Source organism: Chelonoidis abingdonii, chromosome 10 (assembly GCF_003597395.2).
Source record: "Chelonoidis abingdonii isolate Lonesome George chromosome 10, CheloAbing_2.0, whole genome shotgun sequence".
Lineage (NCBI taxonomy): Eukaryota > Metazoa > Chordata > Testudines > Testudinidae > Chelonoidis > Chelonoidis abingdonii.
Window position 1 is genome coordinate 52294698 of NC_133778.1, and position 15234 is coordinate 52309931.

The 15234-nt window shown below is 40.0% G+C and overlaps 1 protein-coding gene across 1 annotated transcript in view; it reads right to left on the reverse strand.

Moving 5' to 3' along the window:
- Nucleotides 1-15234, reverse strand: part of FMNL2 (formin like 2) — a 277496-nt gene that overhangs the window by 112892 nt on the left and 149370 nt on the right. Inside the window, 1 exon segment of the mRNA XM_075070227.1 lies at nt 14923-15006. Within this exon segment, the coding sequence (XP_074926328.1) occupies nt 14923-15006 (84 nt within the window).

Here is a 15234-nt window from a genome sequence, read left to right on the forward strand (position 1 = left end):
AATTGGCAGTAACTTACAATTATTCAAGCCCCTGTATATTTTCATGCCATTTGTGTTTTGACTCCCTTACACAGTCAAGATGTTATGATACATACTGATGAATAAATCTCAGACACCTTAGAGCATTGGTTGGTGTTAGTATTCAAAGCTAGGTTTGTCTATTTAAACCTCTCTAACACATGTAACTCATCTCTCCTTACCGGGTCCATGTGATCCTCCTGCTTCTGACTTTATTCCCAATTCTATTACTCAAACTTTGGCCCACAAACACCTACTTCTGTTCCACCCATGTCCCCTGCATCATTTTCACTGTTATTGCTTCACACACACAGACCTTTATAGATGAGAACTCAGCCAGTCTTGGGTCTCTGTGCTTGGCTCCAGTCACCTTGCTGCTAGCTTCCCAAGGGCAGAGTGTGCTGAACACCTCTTCTAAAAACCCACCCATAGCAGGAAATTTCAAAGGCTCTAGGTACACAGTGCACTCTGGGGCACAAAAACGAAAATGCCTTAAAATGTTTTTAACTTGGTGACAGGAGAGGAATCAGGAACTGGATCAGGATGAAAATGGACAGTAGAGAGGGAGTTAGGACTCAATGGAAGGGGATCTGAAGTTTGGGGCTCTATTTTGGGGGCATTCCTGTTTTGTCTGAATGGGACTGCCCATTCTAAAGCTAATGCAACAGAATGGTACTGAAAAGTGCAATGGAGGGCATGTTTCTTTCATAACAAAGTCCTTCTCAGCTTCCAAATCAAGGGCAGCAATGGTTTTAACAACACAGCTGTCAGATCAGGTGACCTAAATAGGCCGTACCTTGAATTTGGGGTTTTCTGTATCGATAATGAAGGCTTGCAGGTGCAACAGGTGTGAGTGTGCACTTGCTTATCCCCACCTCCCTGTAAACTAACACAAGCTGCACATTCCATATCTAGGTGCTTGGTCACAAGCAAGCCTACAGTGTTAGCACAGAAAACCCAGAGCATTCTGACTTCTTCACCTATTTGCTCTGATTTGAACCTTGTTCAGTGGCTGAGGGTCTCTTCCACATCAGCAGGATATTTGGAAAGTAAATGTGTTTTGGGTGATGGAAAAGAGGGCATATTTGTAGCTTCTGACACTTGACCATGCTCTTTTAATTAAAGAACAAAGATATACCAAGACAAGGGGTTTTATGCAGAGCTAGTATAAGGAGGTACAGTTCCACTGACATCAACAGAGTTCCACCTGTTTACACTAGCTCTGAAACTGGCCAGTAGAGTGTCAAGGAATTAAGTATTTGAAACTTCAATGTTTCTTCGTTAGAACTGTCTGTCTCTGTGTGTAGTATACTATTACCTAGGGAATTGCTTAATTGTAGTTAAATAGCTGCTAATTGGAGCTGCTACCAGTATGTTGTGAAAGGCACTAACGTAGACAGATGCAAGGAGTTAAGGGTATGTTTCCACATGATGTGCAGAGGCTTAGTCATGCAGCCTCCTCTAGTGTTAATGGAAATCATCTATAAGGCTATGAACCATGCAGAATACATATCCCCACCAACTGACTGTAAAGAAACTCAGGGTATGGCTACACTCGAAACTTCAAAGCGCTGTCGCGGGAGCTCTCCCAGCGCTGCACGTACTCCACATCCTCATGGGGTTTAGCTTGCAGCGCTGGGAGCTGCGCTGCAGCTCTGTTTACACTGACATTTTACAGTGCTGTATCTTGCAGTGCTCAGGGGTGTGTTTTTTTCACATCCCTGAGCAAGAAAGTTGCAGTGCTGTAAAGTGCCAGTGTAGCCATGGCCAGAGATCTCACAGATATAGCTGAACTAGAGGAAATCCTCATGGAAGTAGGAACACATTGTGTCCTAAGATGTTATGAAGGGCATATTTTTATAAAACGAAAAATAAAATAAATGTATAAAATAAACTACTTTGAACAGCAAGATGTTAACTAATAATTGGGATATATTCACTGTATCACTATTTTTTGTGTGCTCTTTACAGAGTGTGACTGAGTGCTGTCACATTTACAGTAGGCCCCTTTTATGTAACTCTGACAATAGGGACTTAAAATAAGAATAAAAGTAATTAAAAATTTAAAAGTAATGTACACCCACATCAACTCACGCTAATGTCCCCTTATCTTACCGGAGCAATGTAAAGGGGCCTTAATATAAATAAGAATCTGTCCCACCGTGCACTGCTTAACAGTTGCCCTTGCCACTTCTAAAGTCATAGGTGCAGTTCACAGGCAGTCGAAGTAGTGGTCAGCTATAAATCTAGAGATACTGTAGAGACTGAGTTTTAAAACTGGCCTCCAATGTTGTGCCTACACTTATGTCTACAATTAATTACAAGAAAAAATGTTAACAATGTACGATCACATAGCTAAATGACCAAATATTACCATTTTCAACTACATCTCTACCTCAACATAACGCTGTCCTCGGGAACCAAAAAATCTTAATGCGTTATAGGTGAAACCACATTATATCAAACTTGCTTTGATCCACCAAAGTGCGCAGCCCCGCTCCCCCCAGAGCACTGCTTTACCGTGTTATATCCGAATTCGTGTTATATCGGGTCACGTTATAGCGGGGTAGAGGTGTATGACTGAAGAAGCAAAATAGCAGGCACAAAATTGGAGGCCAGTTTTACAAATAAAGCAGGTAATTTACAAATCAGAATGACAACTAGTACAAATTAGATTGTATCCAATTCAATTCTTCCTGAAAATGAACAGTTTGAATCTTGGAAAGGGTCAGAATAATAACATCACAAGGCTTTTTTCCACATTAGTTTGAACAGTTTATTCCCTCTCTTCTTGGGAGTTCTTCAATGGAGATATAGCTTGGCTATGTTTAGTCTAATTCTCAAGAGCAGAGCTTTTATTCTTTGGCTGCCTTGCAGTTATTTAATAATCAGGCATTATATGTTAATACAAGCTTTTCCTAGCTGCCATTTTTAATATTTTTAGTCTTCTGAAACTAAACCAAGACACTTAGAGGACTTTAATTAGCAAATTTATTATAGTTTATGGTGCTGATCTTTTGTCTGTTTCTATTTGTTTTCTAAAGTCTATCAATAATTATTTTCAGACATAATCATCTTTAAAACAGCAATGAATTTTTTTTTAAAAAAAACAGCTCCTTATTGTGCAAAGCACAATTAAATTCTTTGAGTTGAAAGACACGAAATAAGTCATTTTCAGTAACAGCAGGCATCAAACATGTTTCTTTCTAATCAATGATCAGTGGTTGGAAATGTTTACTAACCCTGAAGACATTTTTACTAGTCCACCAAAGTGCTTCCAGCCCTAGAAGGTCACAAGCGGTCAGACTTTAAAATCACACCATCCTGGCTATGGCTATCACCTTGTTTTTCCCCTGATTCAGCTGTTTTATATTAGAAGCTAATGTCACAAATTGACATTATAGTCAGAGATTAGTGATTTATATGATTTGCTACCTGAGACTCCAAGAAGCATTCAAAATGCATAAAGCATTGGTTTGTACTTCTTGCATTTATAAAAGGAAAGCAGCCACTAAGATTGTTCCAGAATTCAAATGAGAGGAAAAAGGCAAGACACTAATCAGAACAACAGGATTTTATTAACTGATATTTTACCTCTCATTCAACCTGCAAATGAATGCTTTACATTATTGGAAATCTAGGAATTACCTGCTTTCTGGACAGTGGTACATAACACACAGCTAACCATTCTGGCTGCAGTGTAATAGAACTGATGCAAAATTGAATATAGCAAGTTCTAGAAGCGAAGCCAGTGTTATTTTCAATCTGTAAAATAATACTTTTGTGCACAACAGCACTTTATCATATTTTGGTTTAGTTCCTTACTTAACACTCCCATTTCACTTCAAAGGGACCTTTCAAATTTCATATGAATAAGAAGCATTGTTAATTTGAAGGATCCAGGAAAGGCAGTCACGTATAATTGAACAACAACCTCCTAGCTTTTGGGCAGTTTGCCAACTTCACCATCTTCAATTCTTAGTGTTACATCTTCAAAGCACTGCACAGTCAGCTATTCGTTTATTCATTCAATTTCAGCCTCCCTTCAGGACTATTATTCCCATTTTACAGATTGAAAGGTTAAGTGACTTTCCCAAGCCCACAAAATTAGTCACTGCCAAGATTAAACCTCAGGAGCTTCTGGCTCTTGCTTTTGTACCCAGGTCACTAAACTACACTCCTCTAATTCAACAACTCTGCTCCATTCTAAGCGAAGGGTTTACTGGAGAGAATTGTACTGCAGGTTTACAGCTTAGAAATATGCTATCTGTATGCAAGTCTAATGAACATGTTTTCCAAGTGTTAATCCCAACAGATTGAAAATATCTCTGCATAGCATCTAAAAGTGATTAATTTCTATTCAGATGAGAAAAGGTGTCTCCGTTTATCAGATCCCTACTGACTAGAACACCTGACATCTTTCTTGTTAATAGATAATATTAATTTAAATTCTCTGATCTCTGACATATTCTTGGCTTTGTGCCATGCCTGAGAAGACACAGTATTTAATTAAATATCAGAGCAAAAGTTATGCCAATATATTATTTTCCTCTTTTCTTATGACCTTCTGAACTTTAGATCTTGAGCTTTTCTATTCCAATGAGTTCTCCATTAAATATAATTTACCCAGTGGCTTTATTTCAGGCTTTGTCTTCACTTTAAATATCTTTATCATAGTCTTTAGTCCACTCAAGAAAATATTTTTTCTTAACTTTCTTAGCTGATGATTGTAAAGAGTTTGGTTATACTCTGAGAAGCTGTTGCCTAAAAATAATATCCTGCAGTCCTGTACAGTAGAAATTCACTAATCTGCACTAAGGAAGGACTGAAGTCAGTGAAAAGATAGCCATTATTAACTTCAGTGGGCTTTGGATTGGACTCTCAAAATGAGGTCTGCCATAGACTGCTCAGGTTTATGGAGTAGCGAAGTACCAGCCCACTGTAAGTGCTCTACTCATATTTCAAGGCATTACTGGCTATCGGGGAAAGTCAGGAGGTTCAGTGGTGTTAACCTATAGGGGATATAACCACTCACACTGGCCCAACAGGAAAATCTCATTGACCTGTGTTTCAGTGAGTGGTACCCCCAAAACTCCATATTCACAGAGGATTTGATCTTTGCTGACATTCTATTGAAAAGTCAACCTGTGATCTGAAAATCAGGCTGGGTTCTTTTCTGGCTTTCACAGCATCACCAGTAATAAAGATTCTGCAACAAGAATTTCACTGGCAATTTGATTGCTGCTGAACAAGGTGGAATGGTATCAAGCTCATTTTTCTGTAGCTATGCCGACTCTGCAGAGATAACAAGAGTAAAAAGCTGGTTTGTCAATAAAGTAAGTAGATGTGAATCAAAAGGCTGAAAAAGACATCAGAAAATCAGACAGGAGCTTGCAATGAATTACAGTGATAAAAACATAGATGCTACACTAGGTATCTATGCAGATTCATCACAACATGGAGTACTGATGGCACATCAGTTTCTGTAGAATTTGGTATTTTATTAAAGAAATACTAAGGCATATATTTACCTTTCAAATAAGAGCCTACACTGAGAGCAGTTGCACATATCCCTAGAGACCTGGTTTACTCAGCCAGAAATTCTCTGTGCAGCCTAGCAGAGCACATCTTGGAGTAAAAGCTACAGCAACTATTTACAGCGTGCAGTATGTATTCCTCTTGTGCTGATTCGATTCCACTAGCTGATGCAAAAGGGGGAAGGATGATCGTTGCTTGAATGCCACCCCCTTTGGAAAGATTTAGCATCAGTAGATGCACTGTGTCAGTTCCCTATACAGCGATGGACACGTGCCATCTCCTTCTTCCACACGTGCATAGCACTATGCAACAGTTTCTAGTGCTTATGACCACAAACACAAAACTACTAGCTGAACTCCGGGATTCTGCGGTGTCTGACTGACACTGAGACATTGCTTTTCACGGGACATTCACATTCTTCAGCTACCACAAATGATAGGTTAAAAAACATTGTACCCTTTCGCTCTCTCTTTATACTTCCTCCCCCGGCCATCCCAATTTTGGCTGTCAATAGTTGCTGACAAGATAAATCTGTTTCCAAAATAAACATTTATATGGCAAGGGGTTTAAAACTATTTGAACTTATTTTTTTATCACACATATTTAGAATTTAAAATTCAGATTCAGCTCTCCAAAACTTAAGAGCAGAAATATAAGTCAGTTTGTAACTTCATGCCGTATAGTCATCATCAGTTCCTCTTACTGCAATCCCCGAGATTTAGAATGAGATGAAATAAAGGTAGTAGATCACAATGGGATCTATCCTACCTTCCATATATATCAGCAAAAAGAACAGGAGTACTTGTGGCACCTTAGAGACTAACAAATTTATTTCAGCATAAGCTTTCGTGGGCTACAGCTCACTTCATTGGATGCAGTATATATGTAACTCATATTAACAGCAACAGCACTTATTAACCTGCAATGAGGAAAGCAAAATCTAATAACTCTAGTCAACCCTTATTTATCCACTATATAAGCAGTAAATAAGCTTATCCTTATTTTTCAGTAAAATGGTAGGGGTTTTATACTAATTCTTAAAGACTGTGGAGTGCGGGTGATATATACAATTTATTAATTATTATTATATATTTATTTTATAGTGCCAAAAATGGTGCTAGGCACTTCACAGAAGACAAAGTGGGCCATTCCTTGCCCCAAAGATCATACCATCTAAATTTCAGGCATGACCTATCGAGTGCCCAAGACAAATTGTAGGGAAGTAATGGAATGAGGAAGAACACAAATTACCCCAGCACAGCCATCTGGATAATCTGCTTGTGTATTTGAGCTTCTTGGGGGATATAAAGTTGTTTGTTTGTTTGACTAAGTAATAAAATAAAGACACAACATAGTGAATATTATTGACTTGGTTCTTGTGGCCATAACTCACAGAACAGGTAAAGAAAAATTGATGACTGTATTGTCCAAACTCTTGAGATTACACAGATGATCATAGGAATCTAAGCCTGTCATTGATTAACTCGCCACCCACACACAAGCCTCCCATTGACTTTATTGGGATACCTGCTCATGGAACAATGGCACAAATGTGCCTTAAGGGAGTAAGGGCCTGACTGTGCTCACCTTTTCTGTGTGTGTCTGACAGAGGACTTCAGTGCCTCCAAAGGAGCTGCACTCATTGCCTGGTACAGCCAGTGTTCAACAAACATTCACTCAGCGCTCACTGTCTTGCCAACGCTAGTGTCTCTCTAAAATCCTTTTCCTCAACAATATTACCAAGGAAATATTGGCCAGCCTACTTCAACAGCAACTATTAGATTTATCAGCAGATCATGACACCATCCTATCTCAAGTTTCAGAGTAGCAGCCATGTTAGTCAGTATCCGCAAAAAGAGCAGGAGTACTTGTGGCACCTTAGAGACTAACACATTTATTTCAGCATAAGCTTTCGTGGGCTACAGCTCACTTCTTTGGATGCACAGAACAGAACACACAGACAGGAGATATTTATACATATAGAGAACATGAAAAGGTGGAAGTATGCATATCAACTGGCTAGCTCATCTCAATTGATTGGACTCTTACAGTTGGTATGCACACTTCCACCTTTTCATGTTCTCTGTATGTATAAATATCTCCTGTCTGTGTGTTCCGTTCTATGTATCCGAAGAAGTGAGCTGTAGCCCACGAAAGCTTATGCTGAAATAAATGTGTTAGTCTCTAAGGTGCCACAAGTACTCCCATCCTATCTCAAGGGGCTGTTGACCCAGCTCAGGACCTTGCCTGGGTAGATGGAATTAGTTGCATTCATTCTTCTCAAATAGATCCCAGATCGCATGATGGGATGGGCAGCTGCTCCTTGTCCCCCATAAGAGTCTTACAGGCCTAAATCTTATCACTTCTATTTTTTCATATACTATATGCCAAACCAGTGGAGCGGGCATTCCATATGCTATGGGCTACAGTGCTATCAATGTGCTGATGTCACCCAGATCTACAACTTCTCATCAGGTGTGCACAGTGGTGGTTCCCCATTCTCACAGTGTCTGAAGAAACTCCTTGAAAAGCACTTGGTTCCATCCAGTTAAGACAGGCTGGTAGGTAGAGGGAGAGGGAACTAGAGCCTGGTCCCTTGGTGACAAGATTGCTCTACTTTATATACAGCAACGAAGGCAACAGAAATACAGACAGGCAAAATGTGGAAAATAATGGCAGTGATTTTTAAAAAGAACGACGGGTAAATTTGCTGTCAATGAAGAACTGCTGGATAATTTTTAATTGGGGATTTGAATGTTGCCTGAACAAAACATTTCAGTGAATTGATTTCATTTACCTGGGAGTGATCACAGTGTGACACATACCAGCTGGACAAAGTTCCTCTGAAACTGACTCAATCTAGTGTTTTTCAGGCTACTATGTTGGTACAATATCCTGGCATGGTTGCTGCAGGGAATCCTAGTGTGGCAGATGAACCATTCAGCACTAACCGACTCTTAGCCCTATGAGAATCTGAACTTAGCAATTCCCACAAGCATAAAACCATTCCCAGAGTTTACTTAACTATGGTCTTGGGTGCTCTCATAATACTTGGAAACAGTTATTTATGCCTCATAGTTAAAAATGTAAGACCTATATTGGTAGCAAAAGGAAATGTCAGAATTCTATATTTTCCCTGTCAGTGGAGTCCTAAGCAGAACTTGATGCTTCTCTTATTCACCTGAATTAGGAAAATAGACTTAATCTAAAACCAGGAAGCCATGTCACTTCCAATATCCTTTTGCCTCCTAAAATATTCAGTACATCTTCTGCCTGTGTCCTCCCTTGTTCACCTGTATCACCCTTAGTATTAATGTAAGTTAAGTAAGTACACAGAGTACAAAGAGAACAGAACCCAGAAACACTGTCAGTTTCAGAGCCCTGCACCTTGTAAAACAGTCATTTGGGGTCTGATAAGATTTGACAAACCATGGTTGCTTACCTGGTTGGTTTCAGTGACTGAAAAAATTGCTCAGTGAAATTTTAAACCAAAGTCTTGCCAGCCACAGTTTCTCTTTCATTTTGAACATGGATTTAGTGCCAATGATAGGTGTTCACCTGGCTATCCTAGCTACTGATGTCCTCTGTACTAGATGACATGTGCAGTAAGGACACTGCACAGTTTCACCACCCATGTACTTCATTCTAATCTGAATGAGAGGTCAGCTCTATTCAGTCACTGGTCTCTCTATTAAGATGAGCAGCCAGGCTGATAGTATTTTCCTCTGTGTGTCCACTGGGAAATTAAATGACAGCATCAACCTGTGTCAGATGGTGCCAACTTTTGTTCACTAACAATCTAGGCCAGATTTCAGCAGGTGATATGTGTGGAAGGATGTGTTTCCATCTTTACCAATCTGCTAAGCCATCAAGCCACCAGCACTTCTGTTAGGGACCTAGCCAATCTCTGTGAATTCTTCAGATGCTCTGTAACAAGTTAACAATGCTAACTTCCTCCTATCATGTCAGTGGAATAGGGATCATCTGACTTCTCCACCAATGTGTATGCTTTCACTTAATCTCATTACTCAATATCTGGTGTTTATAGAATGACCTTTAATCCATTTCATTTTGTCAAAATGACTCGGATAAATGAAATCTTACACCTTTATAATGTAATACTGCTTATTGGGTCAATGTTATACGACCATGTCTTAAGAATAACCCATCTTTTAATCACAACAGGTTTCTTTGAAACCTTTATGATTCCATTGTACAAAAAGAAAATAGTAATAATCTGGTTTTAATGTAAATGTAAAGTCTCCAATAAAAGGAGCTTCACTGTCTAAAAATGGGCATCTGCAAGAAAAGCGACATTGAATATACTAGTGCTTGGTGTGAAGAAATCATAACAACTTCTGCCAAAGAGTTAATGGCCCTCTACGGTAATACACAGCAAAAGAAGTCATTTTTCAACTACCCTTTCTTGATCAAACAGCTAAACAGAGATTCAGGGCTTATCAGCGACTTATTTTAAATAATCAGTACTGTATCGTCAAAGAGAAATCACAATCCGTTCTCAACCCCCTCAGCCTCCACCACAGTCAAACTGCCTCTCAGTTTTTCTCTATCAGTAAAATAGACTTTGAACTCAATAATCCATCTGAGAGCTGAACTCAACATGCAGAAAATACCCTTTAAAATAATCCGTTGTCTGAACAATTCTGCCACTTGTGATGACTGATTTCTCCTTTAAAACAATGCCCAGGCTGTGGCCAAAGGATAACTGGGTACTTGTGGTCTAGTCTCTAATGTTCAGGGCTTTAAATGTGAGCCATTGATCTGTGCTGAAGTTGCAGTTAAGCTCTCTATCTATTCCATAATGCACTATCTCCAAAACCTGCCGTGACTTATGGAAAGAATAGTTTCACATCATTTCCCTTTAAAAGATTCATAAAAAAGGGATTGAACAGAGGTCAGAAGCCAAGATGCAGGAGGTGTGAAAAGGAAGGCTGGGTTCCAGAAAGTAGTGTCAAGGTGAAAATAATTGAGTGTGAACTGTAGATCTTTTATCAGTAACCTCAGCTCAGGACAGAAGGCTTAATAATTAATTTTGGTTTTAGAAATGAAGTAGATTATTTACTTTCAAGAGTACAAGTAAGGCTTGTTCAATGCAAGTATAAAGGAGAATAAATCCTTCCAGGGTTCTTCTGTGATTATAGATCTTAACACCTAGAGCATTTTAATTGCTCTGATTTGTTTACTTTTGTGCACCATAGTGTGAAGACATCAGCTTCTGAGTGTGGACTCTCTTTGAGACATGAACTTCAGTCAAGGAACATGCCAAAATGGTTCTCATTTCTCTATGGTAATAATACAGGGAAATCCTGGCCCCACTGAAGTTAAAGGGTGTTTTATCATTGTCTTCAACAGAGTCAAGGCACCATCCTAGATCTGAGAGAAATGGGATTTGGTTTTTCAGGCTTTGTAAAAACTATTTTCTGATTTTACTCCCCAAGGATTTGAATCTCCTGAGTTTCACTTCAAGTTTCAAGTTACAATCAACCCAAAATTTTAAAGTGAAGTTCAGCCGAAGTACCAAATTTGGCCTGATTTCAGGTGAAGCTACCATGCTCTGCACCCACAACTACATACTGAGTCAAGCTCACTGGAAATGAGGCACCAGCTCACTCCAATCAAGGCCCCATCTTGCTCCAAAAAGTTGATGAACCTCAGAGACTCTCTCTGTGAACCTGCAACATGTTGGTCACAAATACTTAAAACAGGAGCCTTTTGGTTAAATACTTTCCTGATATTGGGTTTCATTACAAAACAGCACACAGGTCTAGTAATGACTCAGCAAAATGGCCAATCTTGGTGGCAGTCCTGTGATTTTCAACCAACCACTGCAGTCCTTGTAGACCTCCTACTTATCCTTTTTCTCTGTTACTCCACATACCACCAACAGCTTCAAATACAGAATACACCCTGGCTGGGAAGTGAGCCTTCTCAGACTGCAATGTCATGCGACAGCTAGCCATCAGGGGGCATGAAAATGCTTTGTAACACACTCCTCACCATCCTCACAACATTTGTGTCCCCTTCACAATATTCTCTGACCAGAAGGCTGACTTTCCCATAGGATTGCAAAACTCTAATATTTCCTAAGCCTTAGGGCAGCCCACCAAACGCAAAAAACTTCATCACCTTCCCAGTTATCTAACTCAGACCATTCCTGATACCCAGCTTCCTTCTGTTTACCCTCCACAGTAAGGAATCTCCAAGGCTAGAGCATTTGCAGCTAGGAACTGGGGCTTTTTATTTCTCGTGTCTATCTTTTCTCGCCATTCTCCTGCCTTAGATGGTATTGTTCTGGTCCAGAAACAGGAACATCCTCCTATCTTTTCTCTAGGCTTGTAATCAACAATTAGAACCAGATCTCCCAAGGATGATGTCACCTCACTCAGGTGGCCACTTGCACATTCCTGGAATATTGGACATTCAGGTACTTTCCAGGAATGGCATAGGCATACCTCTGTCAGTGTGACCATGCCCCTTGCAGCATGACCTTGCATTCTAGATAATGCCGGCCGGAGCACCGGATTTTGAAGAGCATGCCACCCCACTTTCCCATCGCATGAACAGTGTATGTGAGGTCACACTGGCAGGGGCAGAGCAGCGTGATATCCATTATAGCATGTGATACCAGACAAATTTGTTTCTGGTTTTGTCTCAGTTCTGGCTGGGAGACAAACATTACAAAAGCAGGACTTTTTAAAACCAGTTTAAAACCAGACTGATCGGCCTAATGACACCTCACTTCTCCAAAACAATTAGCTGAAGCAAATGATGCATCAGCAGGAAACCTTTTTACCCCACCACCTCTTCAGGAATCACGAGCATCTTGTCAGCAATTCTCTCATGCCCTATGAGCCCAGGAACTCTGATATCAATGTTAGTAACTCTTAATTTTACTCCTTGTTCAGTGAACTAGCAGCCAGTAAGACTCTTCTAGCGTGGCAGCAGAAGGGCCTACATGGCTCAGAAGATTTATAATATAGGAACAGAGAAATTGCTATCAGAACCAAGGTCCATCTAGTCCGATATCCTGTCTCTGGCAGTGACCAGTACCAGATGCCTAAAAGGAAGATATAAGAAACCCAGCGTAGGCAGATGTGAGATAATCCGCCTCTTCAAATAAGAATGAAACTAGTAGTTCTCCAATGTTGTTCATAAATCAGAGACACTTTGTAAGAAGAAAAAAGAACAAAGAGTACCTGTGACCCCTTAGAGACTAACAAATTTATTTGGGCATACGCTTTCGTGGGCTAAAGCCCACTTCATTGGACGAAAGCGTATGCCCAAATAAATCTGTTAGTCTCTAAGGTGCCACAAGTACTCCTCGTCGTTCTTGCTGATACAGACTAACACGGCTATCACTCTGAACTCTGAAAGAAGAAGTTCATTTTATGGAGTCACTTCTCCACCCTGTTCCCCACTGTGTGTTTCTCAAAATATTTCATAGGCAGATGACCAGGAAATGCGTCATAACCACTTATAAACCACATAGTATGAGAACACTGCTCTAATCTATGGACTTCTCCCTTCGTGGCATTACTTCAAATCCAGTACAGGATGGGTATGGAATGAAAGTTGTTAACTTCCCAGGCAGTTATGTTAATTCACTTACTTTTTTCTTTTTAACTAAAAAGATGAAAAATGGCACAGCGTAATGAATGATGTCAATACAAAACAGCAATTCATGTTCTGCTTCAATTAAAATTGAAAACATAGATTACATACAAAGCCTATTCATGGGAGAATGTGTTTTAGCCTGGTGCCATCATTATGTGGACAGATACAAATATTTCATGCACCATACGCTATACTACACTCTCTTTATAGACGTCTGCCTCATGGTTGCTCTAATTTACACTGACTGGGAATCACTCCCAAGGTGATATCACGGCAGCTAGGGAGCTGTGGCAAACAGCATTTCAGTTACATGCCTCTAGTACCTCAATGCAGGCCCCATATGAGGGATGCACCCAGGAAGGGGTTGCATAAAGCCAGTTATTCTGACTCTATCCCACTTTCTCCACGTTAAGAGAATCAGCAGCAGCTCATTAGGACTTCTCTGTGCCATCGCTATCAGATCAATGGAAAGAGGATCTATCTTGTCTGAGAATCTGACTCAGTGTGTTTTAAACAGAGTGATGAAAATGTGCCGTTAACTACTGGGATTTTCACTCATGTTTCCTGTATTGTATGTCGCCACCTGTCTGTCTCAGCTCTGTCATCTTTTTATCTGAAGACTTCAGAACTTATGTTAAGTGGCAGCAGCTGTGTACTGTAAATGCATGACAAGCTCTAAGCCATGTGATATGGCTACTTCCTTCTTCTTCAGTCTTCTACAGGTGCAAAATGACCATATAAAATCATGGAAAAAATCTCACAATTCATTATTTAAACTTTGACAGGACATGCTCTAAGCAATAATCCTTAAGAATAGTAGTTACTTACAGTAGATTAAGATAACAGATTCTACCCCTCTGGGGGATGTATGAAAGATGTCCCACAGAGCTTTTTACTATCCTGTCCATGATCCATCAACATGATCAGAGATTCTCCTGAATTCTCACTCTGCGTGCCTACATCCTAACTTTTTCTCTGTGTTTACATCTTTACAGTACATCTTACTCTTTCACCCCAGGCTGAACAGAATCAGGATTTGCGTTATTAGCAATGACTGTGTAAATTACAATCTGATGTAGGTGTTAGCTCCGAAATCTATGGCCTGCCATTTTTCTCTTCTTTGTTCTTTAAATATTTTCTTTTCTGTTCCTTTGTTGTTGCAGAGCCAACACGTTAATGATCATACACTATTCTCAGGGCTGTGCTGACGAAACAGTGAAGTTAGTGCACAAACACTTCTTGGCATATGGTGCTGTTTAAGCTGAAGTCGTTCAACTGGAAATAAAGGAATAGTTCAGCTCCATGAGCATTCACGCTTTGCTGAGGTGTGATAGTGGTTTTGTGAAGCTCTACAAGAAGAAATGAACCCCCCTCATTTTACATAGACCAAGAGACAGTAATAATTTGGGGCATCACTAATCTAGGTCAAATTCAAACCAGCAGCCTAAGGGTGAAGAAAGGTCACCCTCCTTAAATCTATGCCACATTAATGTTAACGTCATACAACACAGAGGGAAATATCAAATAGAACGGAGTAAGATCAGATGGGAAAGAAATATTACTTAATAGCTGGGAAAGAAGTATTTTTGGATAGCTTCTAAGGGATGCTACGAACAATGGAGCATAAAGCCAAAGAAATGAAAAGCCATAGAAAAAGTTGTCCTTGACAGTGTCCCCCTTACTAAGCCCTTAATGACTGCAATGCTAAAAACCCTCATGGCTCCCCTTTACCTGATCACAGATCAACTCCCATTTCTTCTCATTGTCATACTGCCGAAGTAATCTGGCTTTGTCGGGTGGCAAGTTCATTGCATTCTGTGGAGAAAGAGAAAACAAACGTGAGAGATTGCAACAGGCTTAGCACTGAGAGAGGTCAGACATGAGCAAACCAAGACAACATGATTGTGGTGGTTTAAACAGTATTATTTGAATTCCTTATGGCACAGTTAATCACATTCCACAGAGGCCCTTTAAACCTCAGCCAAGGAGCTTTGACTGAAGAGACAGAAGGAGATGGTACACTGCTGGAGCACTGCTTCTTAA